Raw genomic sequence first — 16,370 nt, forward strand, 5'->3', positions numbered from 1 at the left:
CACTGTACAAACAACCTTGTTGCGGATTTTGAACTCTTTGTTGACGTCTGACAACAACTTTCCCGACACATCATGTGTGTGCGCTCCTTTAATTCACCGGCATGCCAGTACTGCAGAGTTTCTGTTGGAAACATCTGTTTTGTTTAGCCAGTGGATGGTGATTCCCATAAATGCCTTGTTCACAGCAGACCAGCAATCTGCTGTTGTGCACACAACATCGATCGCAGACAGTTCAGTCTTAGGGCGTATTCACGCCAGGAAGGTCCGTTAGTTCACTTGCTTTGGTCCGGAACAAATTTTTTTTTCTGAGAAGGAGAGCTCTCGTGTGTCCAGCATGCTACACTAACAGCAGGCCTACGGAAGACGGAACAGGTAGGAGATGCAAATTATTGTTGCCAAAAAAGCGTTCGCCTTCTGCTGTGCACAGCTGTTGTGTGTCACTGAGCTATCCTACATTTCCCATAATGCTCGAAAACTACGGGAGTTCCAAAAAAGGTAGATTTCTACAACTGGGTCGGATCGAGGTCGGACTGCTTTCACACCCTAAAGGAACCGCACCAGGGTTCGATAGGAACTGCTCCGAGACCACCTCCTCAGCTGGGTCTCGGTCCGCTTACTTGGTCCGCACCAGAGTTCGATTGATTGCATTCACACCAGTCAAAAAGGTCCGAATCAAGCAAGAAACGAACTTGAGTTCGTTTTAATCGAACTAAACAAGGCAGGTGTGAATACGCCCTTAAGTTCACACATGTTTTTTAAAGTTTTTTTAAGTTTATTAAAGCTGGGCTTTTCACTTTCCTCAAAGGTTGTAAGACAATATACTGCACCACCAAGTTGTCCACCTGCGGCTGGGAGATGACAACGAAGCCGCTGCAGTATGCAGTTAATGGTATTTGGGTCAAGGATCTGTCTTGGTCTTTTGACTTTTTACTTGCTTGCACATACCTTGAAAGGCTACCCGGGTGCTTCAGTTCTATGTGCCGTTTTAGATTCGCAAATGACGTGACTGAAGTACGGATTTTGTTTTTCAAAGCCGGTGGGCAAAGTTTACACAGAAACGTTAGATTGTTCCCTTCCTTGTCGATTTTCTCAAAAAAATCGCTAAGATGATTATATGATACCCTCTTACGTTGTCTACATGCTGCTGTCGCCTCCATGCTGTTTTTTTTGTTATGATGACGCATGGGGCAATGCGACACTGGTGGCTGCCGTTGCCTATGGTTGCCAGATCCAATCAAGTTGAGCTCTACTCAACTTTGGCGCTCTCCCACTTGTCAGGCATAGAATCTGGCATAGACAAAGAAGCACACGCAACGGTTGGGCAACAGTTTAGTGCTATTAACGGTGTGTTTTTTGCCTGAACCTTCTTGAACAAAATTAAAAAAGAGTGAACATGATGCTCACAGACACCAGAATGAACGCGTTCAGGCAGAAATACAGTTCGTTCCTTCAAGTTCACCAAAATTATGAACGAGTACATGAACTTTCGTTCAATGAACGCGTTCAGGCACAACACTGCAGAACAAAGTATAAGTTCCTACCCAGCCAATGGCTACTACTCAACAGCTGCTTAATTCTGACTTTTGACAGGGCAAGGCCAAATGTATTATCTCCTTATCTTATTTATGTCTCTATTAGGAGAAAGCTTTCAAGAGGTAGGATTAAGCAGCGAGGTGTAGGCTAGGTATACTGTTGACCTATGTTGGTTTCAGACATTTATCCTGAAGTTTAAACCAACAATTCAGTAGCCCCGTTTACTTGGACACGTTTAATCTGATCACAAGTGGAGGCCTAATGGCTTAATCGGAAATAAAAATGCTTCATGTCGCACGCCAACCGATCAGATTCAACCTGATCTGATTCAGCTTTCAATTGGATCGAGAGAGGTGGTGTAGGCCTACTCTCTGATCGGCTGGAGCCTGCCAGCTTAGTTTGGCACAACACCATTGCGGATTCACACTCCATCAGCCTGTTTCTCTGTGTTGGTTGCAGGCTCGGCGCCAGAGAGCAACGAGTGGGGGGGGCTATGTGCATCGACAGGGGGGCCACTACATTTGTATGGATTTTTATTAACATTTGTTGTGTTACAAAAAAAAGGCATTGAATAAAGCAATTCGATCGTTTTAGACAAATGCAACACAGAAAATGGGCTTTAACATAAGCATAAAGTGTATATAGTCAGAAACACCGACACTAAGCCTAACACAACGAGGCTATCTGGGCATACCGTAACAAACTAAATTTGTTATTTGACAGAAAAGAGAAAAAAACCCTATAGGCTATATTTAAGAATAGAAGTCAGACTTTCGATTTAATTAAATTGTAGGTTACCTTAACTAAAACAACATTTCGCCTACAACATACCAGTCATGCCTACATTTAATGTATAGCGCATCTGAGGCTACACCAGTCGTAACTGAAGCGTTCACTAATCAATTAAATTCCTACTGGATAGGCCTACACTAGACGTGATAGTAATACATATGCTTGAAAAAATTGGAAAAATCTTATAAAAACAAAACCTTCTAAAAGTAAATCCATTTGCAAAAAGAGCGCTTCAGTTGCGCATGCAGGCTGTAGCCTTTAACTCACACTAGTACAGTTGGATTCGCCTACTCTCACGGCAAAATCTCCTCATCACGGTGTCTTTCTACTCATTCCGAAACTTTTTTGTAAGATCATGCTCAAATGCAAGCAGCACAAGCTCACTCTTCCGACTAGGCAACATTGCACGTCTGTGGTCGCTCATAATGTTCTTTAAGGTAGAAAACGAATTTTCACACATGGCGGTAGATGCGCCAAATGTTACGGACCGTTTTAGAGCCAACAAAACACTGGGCATAACTTTTAATACGTTGTGCTGCTCTGACATGAGCCTTCTTGCAGTCCACTTGGCGTCTTGCCTGTTATTGTCTTTAAGTTTGGAGATGTATTCCTTTGCAACAATACATTCCGACTCCACAACTGTGGCATTTGCCAGGTCCATAATGGGCTTTACGGTCGCAGGATCCAAAAATGCCTCGTCCTCGGGATCAAGCCCTTGTAGAGCCCTGGCAAGGGCTGTGTTGCGCTCAGAGAAACGTGAGTCCATCTCTCCGAGAACGTGATCTAAAGCGCTGAAATACTCCTTAACTCAACCTCGTCAAGCTCATTGGACCCAGTCGTCTCTTCAACGACATATGAGTCCAGAGTTTTGTTCATTTGTCGTCTGCGTTTTGCTGGAAGGATGGATGTGTCAGTGACACTCGCCCAGAGTGAACAAAATCCCTCCTCATCCCGCAGTTTGCGCAGACAAGCAACAGTGGTTGACACCACTGCCAGTCCGGTTGAAAGGTCCGTCTCCTCTGCTTGTAGCAACTTGTTAGCTGGGTCCAGAAGTTTGAGCACCTGTGAAACACAGATACGTGCGGGACAATCAAAAACTAAAAGCAATTAGGCCTATATGGTTATGCTATTGGCAGACGCTTTTGTCCAAAGCGACAAACAAATAAAAACAATACAACAATTAATTTAACAGTGAACAATTTCAAAAAGTAGGTCAAATTACTATGCATGGCCTACCTTGTGAATCAAATGAGCGATGAACACAAAACTTTGTTCTGAAACCTCCCGTAACAGCCCGATAGCCCCCATGCGTATTTCTGATCCATAGCTCCTTGTAGCATCGATTTTCTTGAGGAGTGATTTGATGTCTTCAAGTGAAGCAAGAATGGCAACAACAGTCGCTAGGTGTCCTGTCCACCTCTGGTCCAGCAAATGTTTCAGTTTGTCTCCTGTATAGTGCATGGCAACCGTTGGCTTTCGGAAAAAGTTGTACAGTGTGCCGCATGTATCGAAGAAGTCACTGATGGCCTGCTCAGCTGACAAAGCTTGGACTACGACGAGATGCAATTGATGATTCAGACAGTGCACATAGGGCACCTCGCGGTCAAGTCTGTCTTGCAAAATTCGTTGCACACCTCCGTGCCTCCCTGACATCACTGAAGCCCCGTCATACACTTGACTTAGAATCTTGGTGGGGCTCAAGCCAGTTTTGCCTAATTCTGCCAGAATAATGTCAGTAATGGAGTGTGCATCACCTGCGTCAGTAGTGGCCATAACAAGCAATCGTTCTGTTATCTCCAGCGTTTTTTCATTGACAAAACGAATAACTATAGAGATATTTTCTTTTCCAGTAGGATCCCTTGTTCCATCTACTTTTATGGTGTACCACGAATCCCCTATTTCTTTCACAATTTCTTCGGTCACAACAGTGCTCATTATGTGAATAAGTTCATTCTGTATTTCGTGACTTGTGTAAGTAGCGTTTCGGGGAATGCTCTTCACAATTCGGGCCAACTCCGCGTCTTTCCTTATGCTGAAGTCAAACAAAGACATAAAAATCCCATTTCCCTCCTCTGACATATCTTCAAATGCCTCCAAATTCCCACGAAAAGGCAACTGTTTGGTAACTATAAACTCGATGACATCTATAATGCTGGAAATGTAGTACCGATTCTTCTGGAGCTGGTCTGCATTAACTAGTGTTGAGATTTCCAGACCATTCTCTATACGCGCTTCTCTTTCTTTCCTCTGGCTAAAATTGGCTAAATGTTCTTTGGAAGTCCCATGTTTAATAAGTCCCTTATTAGTCTCCACTGCATGCTTCCAGTCAGTGAAGCCTTTAGTTGAGAATATGTCACATTTAGACTGTGAGGGACGAAATACTCTGCATGGATAACAAAAAGCAGCATCCCGTTGTATTGAATACTCAAGCCACTCACGATTGGCATACCACGACGACGTAAAAGACCTCTTTTTCACGCCAAACATGCGTGAGGGGTACTTTTTAAGCACCACTTGTGTTGGCCCATCTAGACTCAAGTCATCAGGAGGATCGAGGTACTCCGTGTGACTAGCAAAGCTAGTATGGCTAGTCCCAACAATCTCCGTATCTTCGGTCTCTGGAACATTAGGCCTATTCGCGTTAACGTTACCTTGAGAGTGGGAACTTGCCAGTGAGCAGCCAGAATCTGCACCTGCACCAATGTTTGGTTGACATGTGTTGTCATTTTGTTTTTTTGCCACCGCTCCCGCACACCACTTTCTAATGTCCATAATTCATTCATTGAACATTGCACAGTGAGTTAACCGCCACAACGTGAATTCAGTGTCATAGCCAATTGATTGGCTGTTCGCGGCAGTAGCCTATTCTTACTGGGCTAGGCAGTGTCGTATAGTTAAAAGGAAAATGCATCATTTATGTTTTATACTGTGCCCGCAACAGTGACCAATAGGCTACTGTAAGCCTATAGATTTAATTTAAATCATAACAGTAATGACATTGGGTTTTTCCATGTTAAGCGAGCACTCGGTTAGGGGGGGCACAGTGACCCGTTTGGACGGGCCTGGACCCCTAAGGCCCGCCCCTGACGCTGACGCTGGTTGGTTGATTGCTGTGTCAATAACAAACATTATTGATTGTGTTGATTTTTGAGCGCTAAGATCTTTGGTTGTGCGTGTTGGCTCATTGCTCATAACTGACTCTAAATAGAATAGAATATATACTTTTTTGATCCCGTGGGGGGAAATTCAGTTCTCTGCATTTAACCCAATTTAACAGAATTAGTGAACACACAGCACAGTGAACACACAGTGAGGTGAATCGCAGAACCCAGAGCAGTGAGCTGCCTGCCCAACCAGCGGCACTCGGGGAGCAGTGAGGGGTTAGGTGCCTTGCTCAAGGGCATTTCAGCCGTGGACTGGTCGGGGATCGAACCGGCAACCCTCAGGTTACAAGCCCGAAGCCCTAACCAGTAGGCCACGGCTGCCCCCCCGTGACTACAATATCTTGTAGTTGATTATGTGAACATCTGTTGATGGCAACAACTGTCTTGTTTATTCCTAAATGCATAAAGCATGCAAGTTCAAAATCCCCCATCTAGTGGTTGTAACGGTTTTAAGGGGTTTTGACCCAAATGCAGGGCAAGGCAAAGCAAACCAAGCCAAACTTGTAAACACTGGAAACTTTACTCACAAGGAACCAAGGAAACGTGAACCATGAAACACGACAAAGACAGAGGGTTTAAATACAGTAGGCCAAAAGGGTAACAAGAGATAGGTGAACTTAACAAAGGGATTAAATAGGACTAATAATCCTGGAGAGGTGAGGAGCAGAGACTCAGGTATGAGGAACACAACGCACATGACTAGGACAAATAACAATGGAGTGCATAGACCTGTATCTGCCGATTTTTCTAATGGGGAAATAACATGGGGATTTTGAATTATTGCACCTGTTAAACTCTCGCGGTGACGACAAAGTCTTAAATGCAGACGTTTTCCTGAACACACTTTTGTCTTCTGCCTTCGAGGGGATACTGATCTCCAGTATGTGAAGGCAGCACACTTTGCTTTTTGCTACCCCAGAGCTAACTTGCTAACTAAGCTAAAGGGGGACTGCAGTTTTTTTTTAGCTTAAAGGAAGACTTCACTGTTTTTTCATATTAAACTATGTTATTCCCTTAATTAAGACAAGTTGATGTATACCTCTCACGTTTCAATGCGTGCACTCACTGGCTCTGGTGTGCGGCGCAACTTTGATAGCACTTAGCTAGCCCAATGCATTCATTAGGATCCAAACAGAGATGAAGTTAGAAGCGACCAAACATCTCCATGTTTTCCCTATTAAAATACAGTTACACGAGTAGTCACACGACCAAGTATGGTGAGACAAAATAAAACGTGGTGCATTTCTAAGCAGGTAAAAGGAATAACTTTATTGTGTGGCGGAATAACATTGGGAGCACTTAGACTCTGTGCAGTAATATCCTCACTCCAAAGTTAAACTGAAAGTGCAAGAGTGAGGATATTACTGCGACTGTGAGTGTATCGCAGCTTTGCGATCATGCTCATGAAAAGGCAGACTGACCAATTGAGAATTGTTGTAAAATATACACGCCAAAGCTGTAGGGGAATTTCTGCAGAGTAACCTGAAAGTGTAAAATGAGAAAACGCCAAACCTGTGTAGTTCCCCCATGTTATTTCCCATATTAAATACCGATCTCCTTATATTAAGATGGTAGCTTTTTAGTAGGCGAACTTCAGAGGTCTATTGTACAAGGCACAGAAAGTAAACAAGGGCACATGGTAAAAGAGTAATCAAAGCAGGAGACACAAAGGAATAGAAGAATCAAGGTACACATATAAGGGAAAACAGACCAAGACTCCGTAGACTACTTCACCATCATTTTACATTACTATTACATCTTCTCAGAAGAAGCAATATGATATTAGCTTTGTCAATTTTTATAGACAAATTAGTTTTCTTGCCAGCAATAATGAGTTTCAGACAAATAAGTTTCCTTGGCAGTGGGATACATCAAACCTCCCAGCTGTCTGAATGCGGCATAAACTCAAATTGGATTAGCGTTCATGTGAACAGTTCAGTTGAAATCTTTTATCAGGTTCATTTCAATCGGATTGAAATAAAAACATCCATGTAAATGCGACTAGTGTCAGCCGTCTAGTAATCTCTTCTATAATAACCTACAGTTCCTGAGATTGACAATAATGTCAGTTTGAGGAATGGTTCCATTGATATAGGCTATGTATTACACCATCAATGTGACTCAATGTGGCCATGTGGCACAATTCCAATCTGCAACATGGACGACGTGCAAACAGGATAAAAGCGCATGGATTCCGATATGTTCAGATCGGATTCAGGCATCATTCATATGTGGAAATAAATCCGATACGAATCGGATATATGCCAATGCGACTGCAGTCTAAACAGGCAAATAGGATATTTCCTATCTCAGAAACTATGTGCTTCTGTTAACTAGTCAGAAATCTCTATTTGAGATGTCACAATAAGGGAAATTTGCATGTTACTACCCCCAGAGTCATATAGGGTGCTGACTACCCATCTCTATCTGAAAATGACCACTCACTAGGTTGGGAACTTTCTGTTTGAAGATCCTCCGTTTTTGATCGTTTCCAACCAGCGCCTTGCAAAGGCTACACAAAATATCACACTGTCAGTGTTTCTTTGTTATTAAAGATATTTCAATAAATAATACCCAGACCACCCCAGAATGTTCGCATGTCCCAAAAATGTATGAATGCTGTGAATTCCTATCTCTTTATGTCCAGACTTGGGCTTAAGACAGAGTTGGAATGGGACTGTACCATTCCCAAGGGATCATCCGAGTCAAAATGTGTGCTGTGTTGGCCTGTGCTCAAGGTCTGCTCTTCCTGATGTTTCTGTCCCTCCACTAACAGGTCACTTGTCAGCGGCAAGAACTTGGAAAGGGTATGTCCATTTCTCTTTCCGAGGGACAGAGGAAGTCCATTGTGAGGTGACAAGAAGATGGAATATCCGTCCGCCCTCAGCACCTCTTGTAGGTCACAGTCAGAGGCTATGTAGGTCCGCTGTGAAAAGTGCAATGATTTCTGAGCATTGACGTAACAGTAATACAGCATGATATGAACATGACATAGTATTTTACTGTTATTACTGCTTCAACTGTTGTTCAGACATATGCTAGTATTCTAGGTCCAAACATTTTTAGTTTTTTTTTCTGAACAAAATAACATGGGCAATAGCTTAATTGTAGTTGCATGAAAGTAAAATACTAGTAGTCTTAAGTTCACCTCTCCTCTGAGCTGTCCTTTCTGGTTGACACAGAGAAACAGCAACGAAGCCAGACCCTTTATGACCGTATGTCCTGCTTTGATGGACCGCAGCTCCAGAACAGCTGGAATGGAGACAACATGCAAAATGCTGAGTGCCACCACATGCTCAGGTATTCCTCCCTTACTCATCCACGGCTAATGATTAGCTTTTCGTGCCTCCATGTTAGCGATAGCTCTGGCCAGAAGCATTACATTTTTGGAATGTGTGGCCATATACTGCACATCACCCTTGAAATCCATAGTTCTTGCGAGAGCACAATTGGAATTTCCTCAGCAAGTCACTCTGGCAAACAGTAATGATTCTCATTACCTATGTCCTTGGAGCGAACATGATATATGGATACGACCTGATATACTGTATATGATATAGGCGTGCCAGAGTCGAGCTAAATAGATGACTGCAGCGCTCTAACGTTGAAGTCCAGAATCAGTCAGGAAACATTGGTTGTCCAATTGCGTGCAGTGATATTTCCAAATAAATGATATTGTCATACATTTGTCATACATACAGAAATGCAATCAAATTTGCAAACCTGGGTGAACATTTGCAAGCATTGTTGCATTGTTTGGCATTGTTGATGTTGGCAGTTACCATTGCGATGGAATGTTTACACAAAATCATTCAAATATACATACAAACATGTTCGTTGAGAATGTTTGTCTCTGCTCAAGGAATTTGAATGCACCTCTGGCATTTGCCATAATTCTAGTTTTTAAATAGCATTTGTAATGTTAAACATAACCTAATCCAGTTCCACTGAAATGACTTGGAAAGCGACATTTAAAAAAATGATTTATGAAAATTCATTAAAATGGTGGATATAGCGTTTTGGAAAAGAGCTCTTCATACCATGTTATAAGAGAATTGTTCAAACATCTATTACGTAACTTTCATAGGCTACATGTTGTGGGTTATCTTAGGCTGTTTTCAAATAAAGTTTGACTAATGTATTTTAGAATGTACCCAATTTCTTATCTCAACTGTGACCTCTTATCAGCCTTGAGGCATATTGCTTGTAAACAAATTCTTTCTTATTGTAGAACCATAACCAGCAGTGTATAAGCTGTTGGCACACTCTTACTACACCACGTTCAATGTTAATTATGTATAATGTATTATTATATTTATGATTTATTATGTAATGTATGAAAGAGCCACAAATGAAAATTACGAGTCTCTGTCAACTTACTGTATTGAGACATTGTGGGAGAACCAGCTACGGAACCTTCAGGCTTCATCTCCAGGAACAGAGCCTGGCTTCTGCTCTCTAAAAATTAAGAATAAACAGGTGTAAGGCCATGTCAAAGATTCTGACTTCAGGTGCACACCTAGGTGCAAAAAAACAAACAAACAAATGTATTAGGTTTTTGTATAGCCTTTCAGCATGGAGAAGGCCAATTACAAAACAGGTACAAAACAGATTTATAATAACACTTAAAGAGACCCTACAGTATATGCAACTTTTTCATAGTCATAAAAATCGCTTAGAAATCGTTGTTTTGCTTGATTGATCAGTTTTATTGAAAACAGTAATATTTCCTCCTGCCCCCAGTGTCTCTATCTGCTATTGCAGCCTTGCAGTTTGTCCAGGAGGCGATCGCTCCTTGTTTACATCTGGAAGTCTGAGACGCGTAAAGAACAAGAAGATCCACGCTTGCAATTTATATATACAGTACCCTCCAGAATTATTGGCACCCTTGGTAAAAGTTGACTAAAAATAGGTCTAAAAAATAATCTTTAGGTGATTTATTGCACTGCCACAATGAAAACAATGAGGAAAAATACACCCTGCAAGGGAAGCAAATTTATTCTGAGAAAAAGGAAAATCTCATAAAGAAATAAATGTTTTTAATAAAAACACGTCACTCACAATTATTGGCACCCCTACTTGTAATACCTTCTTAAACCTCCCTTTGTCAATAAAATAGCATGTAATATTCTTCTCTGACACCCCATAACGATTGAGAATACAAAGTAAGGGATTTAAGACCATTCATCTTTACAAAACCTCCCGAGATCGTCCAGATTGCTAGGTCCACACTTCTGCATTCTTCTCGTTGACTCATCCCACTGTTATTCTATGGAGTTTAGATCAGGGGACTGCTATGGCAATGTCTGAAGCTTGATTTTGTGTTCAGTAAACCATATTTGTTTTGATCTGTGCATTTGTTTTGGATCATTGACCTGATGAATGATCCAATCATGACCAACTTTTAGGGCCTTGGCAGAGATTGTTTGATTTCCTTTGAAAATGTTCAGGTTTTTCTTGGTGTTCATGATGCCATGCACCTTAATTAGGTTCCCAAGGCCTTTGGGAATTAAAACAGCCCAACAATAGCACAGCCCCTCCACCATAATTCTGATTAGGCATGGGGTTCTTTTTAGTATAGTCATTCTTCTATGTACGCCAAAGACACCTTAAGTGTTTTTAGCAAAAGAGCATCATTTTATTTTCATCTGACAATAGACCACACTCCCAGACATGTCATGGTACCATTCAGTAACTCCTGCCATTTACATTGTTCATTAAATGACTCTACTGGCTTTAACCTGACATGCTGTCTAAATAATCTATTAGCAGTGAGGTCACTTTTGAAGAGTTTTGGGGGGGACTTGGTGACCCCAAGATGATAGCATTGTCTATAACTCTCAACAGTGGTTCTTATGGATTTTTTTGCCTATCATACCATCCTCCATACTGTGCGTGGGAGCAAAATAGCCATGGGTCTTTGTCCAAGCATGTTTGCCACATTTCCAGATGATAAGAACCTTTTAGTCATCATTTTAACTGGAAATATAGGCATTTTCAACAAAATACCTAGTTTCCATAGACATTCTCTTACTTACAAATGTCAACACAATATCTTTTTATTTCAATTTAGTGTATTCTCTTGTCTCTCCAATGTTGAAAAATGACTAGAGGATTTAGCCTCTGAGTGACTTCATTTTCATGCCATAGTGAAAAAGAACATCATGAACTACTTCTGAAAGTTCACAGACACTCTGATTTACTTTAAAACGTTGCATTTACATAGGAAAATGCTCCTGTTAAATGTTGTACATAATATGTTTCAGGGGTGCCAATAATTGTGAGCAAGCTGTTTTTGTTAAAAATATTTCTTTCTTTATGAGATTTTCCTTTTTCTCAGAATAAATTTGCTTGCCTTGCTGGGTATATTTTTCCTCATTGTTTTCATTGTTGGAGTACAATAAATCACCTAAAGATTATTTTTTATACCTATTTTTAGTCAACTTTTACCAAGGGTGCCAATAATTCTGGAGGGTACTGTATATATATATATATATATATATATATATATATATATATATATATATATATATGTGCAGCCTATATATGTATAAATATACACACTAAAGCTGTAGGGGAAGCTCTGCAGAGAAATATGCAAGCATAAAACAAGCGAAAACGAAAAGTGAAACTGAAACCGGAGATGAAATCGCCAATCCTGCATAGTTTCTCTTTAATTAATCTTGTTTCTTTTTTTTAATTTGTTGTATTCAGCTTCAGTGCATTTAAACCACTATTACTTGTTACAATTGCACTGTATCCAAGTAATATGTCAATCACAGACACAGACATGAACAAAATCTTTGTTAACATAAATTCTCGTTAAAAACTAAAAGCCAAAAGCAAAGCCAAAATAAAAAAGAAAAAATATGGATTGGTAGAGCCTTACCTGTGTAGAGATGCCGTTGTCTGACCTGATCGTTGAAGGACGAGAGGACGCTTGAACTTTGCACATAGAAGCAGAGAGAGAGTGATGGGAGGAGGAGGAGATAAAGAGGATAAAGGCACAGAGGCATGGTAGAGCAGACTGAGGCAAAGCACCAACCAACTGTGGTCGCTAATCAGTAACTTATAGGTGTTCAATCGTGATAGAAAACCACCCTGAACAGTTACAGTACAGTGAAGGACTTATATACACTGCACCGTTTCGTGAGGTTTATATACACAGAGGGTTTGAAAAAGAAGGGGTTGAGATTTAATGTTCGTGACTCACTGGTGAGCAAAAGGGAAATGAGATAAGCAGAGGAGTTCTTAGGAAAGAGAGGCAGTGAAGATTCCCAAAATGGACGTCAGCAGTACCAAGCGTGCCAATCATTGCCGTCTTGCAAACGCTCAAGGTGCTTACGTAGACAATACGGATGATTGTAGGGAATGTCACAAATATGAACCGTTATAGTAAATACCTACATTTCTTTTGGAGGATGTGGCGGCTTTGATACAGCTGCTGACATCCTCTCTTATTGCAAGTCACATGTCACCTTTGCCTTGACATTGCGGAGAACAGAAAAGAGTGCCTTAAGAGTGCTGCTGTTGACTGGGTGTTTGATTCGGACACCACATTTGTTTGACCTAAAACAAACCTTAATCAGAGTGCTCCATCATTCCTTTTACTGTTTATGCCAAAACTTGAGAATCTGTGTGAATTTCATAAAGGACATCCTTTTTTGTGTGCTGATAGATCATTTTAAGGCGGATAGAGGTTTTGTCATAGTACTAATAACCTGCCTGATGGTCAAGGATTTTTCAGGCATTATTTGGGTTACCGGTCTACAGCTAAATCTAATACAACTGAGGAGGTATGCAGAGGTTTGCATAAGAATACAAAGCGGTAACGTTGTTTTAAATATTCTATGTATCTATGTAAAAAACATTCAGTTTTGATGTACCATTACTATTTATGTTTGTTTATTTACAGCACATTGAGTGTAACCCTGTGTTTGGAATGAGCTACAGTATATACTGTAAACTTGCCTTGCCTCGCCAGAACAGGCACATGTAGGAAAAGCCCTTTGTAAACAGAGTGAAGTGAGGGAGAAACATGCAGCTTGGCTCTGTCATAAATAAGCACTTGACATAAATAAGTTATGTTCCTAAGCTATTTTAAAACTACTTGTAAACTACTTTGCCTTATGTTTTCCTTTTGGCTAAAATCTGTCATTGCCTATATCTCTGTGAGAGACACTAGACTGAACGGAAAAGAGCCTTATTTGGAAAAGTAGTTTATGATTATGGAAAGTGCATTAGTAATGTGAAAATGTGACAATATAAGAATAATATAAATAATTTGGGAAATATGCCCAATCATGCAGAAAATCTTTATTTTATTTAGGGATAGAGGGCAGATAATCTATTAGCACACAAGTGTGTGTGTGTGTGTGTGTGTGCCCTTTTAAAATAATGATGATATCACTTTATGGCCCCGATCAAAAGTTAATGTATTTGGCCTGATAATATGTATTATATATAGACAATTATAAATAGTCAATGAGATTCATAGCCATTGTGAGAGTGCAGCATTTGTTGGACTTAGATATACAAAAAAAGCTGCGAGAAATTTGTGGGAAAGGGTGAGAAACTGTATGAATCAGGAAAAGGAGATAAAAACATAGCTAAAGATTTGAAAATGTCGGTCAGTGGTGTTTAAAATCTCATAAAGAAGTGGAGGATTGTTGGTTTTGTTAAGCCATGGTAATAATAATAATAATAATAATACATTTTATTTAAAGGCGCCTTTCTTGGCACTCAAGGTCACCGTACATACATACATAAAACATTTGAAACATAACAATAAAATATGTACATATAGAAAGCAGCAGAAAGGGGTAGAGGAATAGCATCAAATGGAATAAGCAGTTTTAAACAGATGTGTTTTGAGTTGTGATTTGAAATGGGGGAATGACTCAATGTTTCTGAGTTGGGGTGGTAGTGAATTCCAGAGACGAGGAGCAGAGCGGCTGAATGCGGGAGGGAATGGGAACATGGAGGAGATCAGACAGATATGGGGGGGGCAAGGTTGTGAATGGCCTTGAAAGTAAACAGGAGGAGTTTAAATTGGATGCGGAACTGAACCGGGAGACAGTGGAGCTGATGAAGGACAGGAGTAATGTGGTGAATGTAGGGGGTTCGGGTTATGATGCGGGCAGCTGAGTTCTGGACCAGTTGAAGTGGAGGGATTTGTGGGGGAGGCCGAAAAGGATAATAATCCAGACGGGAAGTGACGAGACTGTGGACAAGGATGGCGGCAGTGTGGGGGGTTAGGGAGGGGCGGAGGCGATTGATGTTACGTAGGCGGAAATAAGCAGACCGAGTGATGTTATTGATGTGGGATTGAAAGGATAGTGTGCTGTCAAGGATGACACCCAGGCTCTTAACATGAGGAGAGGGTGAAACAGAGGAGTTGTCAATAGAAAGAGAAAAGCTGTCGGTTTTGTATAGAGTGGATTTAGTACTAATGAGGAGGACCTCAGTTTTGTTATTGTTTAGTTTAAGGAAGTTTTGGGTGAACCAGGTTTTTATCTCAGAGATTCAATCAGTAAGGGAGGTGGGTGGGAGAGTGGACGAAGGTTTGCTGGAGCGATAGAGCTGGGTGTCATCCGCATAACAGTGGAAATTAATATTAAATTTGCGGAAGATATTGCCGAGGGGGAGGAGGTAGATGATGAAGAGTAGGGGCCCCAGGACAGACCCCTGGGGCACACCTGAAGTGACAGAGGAGGGGATGGATTCAAGGGACTTTAACTGAATGAACTGAGTGCGGCCAGAGAGGTAGGATGTGAACCATTTGAGCGTAGTATGTGTGATGCCAATGGAAGACAGCCTATTGAGGAGGGTGGTGTGACAGATGGTATCAAAGGCTGCACTCAGGTCAAGGAGGATGAGGATAGTGAGGAGACCAGAATCAGCTGCCATGAGGAGATCATTTGTAATTTTGATAAGTGCTGTTTCAGTGCTGTGTAGTGGGTGGAAACTGGACTGGAACTGGTCAGACTGGTTATTATTGGATAAGTGGGAATGGAGTTGGGAGGCGACTGCTTTTTCAAGGATTTTGGAGATGAAAGGTAAATTCGATATGGGACGGAAGTTATTGTAGTCAGAGGGGTCTGCACCAGGTTTTTTTTTCAAAATTGGGGTTATGGCAGCAGTTTTGAAGGATGAAGGAACAGTTCCAGTGGTTAGGGAGGAGTGGATGATGGCAGAAATGAGGGGGGCAAGGGAAGGGAGGCTGGCTTTAACAAATTGCGTGGGAAGGGGGTCAAGTTGACAGGTGGAAGGTTTGGATTTCTGAATGAGTCCTGTAATTTCTGAGAGAGTGGGGAGCTGGAAGGAAGAAAGTGAGTGTATGGAAGGGTAAGAATCGGCTGGGATGCTGAGGTGAGGGGTTGTTCCAAGGTGCTGGTGAATGTTCTGGATTTTTGCAATGAAAAATGACATTAAAGACTTGCAGAAGGAGGTTGTGTACAAGTGAGGGGGGAGGGAGTCCTGGGGTCGGGTGATATTATTTAGTAGGGAGAAAAGTGGCTTAGAGTTGCCTTTGTTGGCGGTGATTATACATATAGAGTAGTAGTGGGTTTTGGTGCTGGCAATGGATGCCTTATAGCATAGGATATGGTTATTGTACATTTCTTTGTGAATAGTGAGACCAGTTTTTTATGGAGCCGTTCAAGTTGCCGACCTTTGGCTTTCATGAGCCGAAGGTCGGGGGTGAACCAGGGGGCGGAAACGGAAAAGGAAACAGATCTGTTTTTTAGTGGAGCGAGAGAATCAAGAATATTATGGAGACCAGTGTTGTAGTGAGAAACCAGAGCGTCCGGAACGGATAAATTGTGGATGTCAGGGAGGCGGGAGGTGTGGATACATGAAGTGAGAGTGGTAGGGTTGATA

General features: G+C 41.4%; 1 protein-coding gene across 1 annotated transcript; it reads right to left on the minus strand.

The window, feature by feature from the left end:
• Positions 1-8,118: 8,118 nt before the first annotated feature.
• On the minus strand, positions 8,119-12,505 carry fgf21 (fibroblast growth factor 21). The gene is made up of 4 exons (XM_062530903.1): positions 12,379-12,505; positions 9,870-9,947; positions 8,638-8,741; positions 8,119-8,415 (listed from the first exon to the last, which is right to left on the minus strand). The coding sequence occupies exons 1-4, from the start codon at positions 12,503-12,505 to the stop codon at positions 8,119-8,121; spliced, it is 606 nt and encodes a 201-aa protein (XP_062386887.1).
• Between the last annotated feature and the right edge of the window lie 3,865 nt (positions 12,506-16,370).

This window comes from Sardina pilchardus, chromosome 3 (assembly GCF_963854185.1).
Source record: "Sardina pilchardus chromosome 3, fSarPil1.1, whole genome shotgun sequence".
Lineage (NCBI taxonomy): Eukaryota > Metazoa > Chordata > Actinopteri > Clupeiformes > Clupeidae > Sardina > Sardina pilchardus.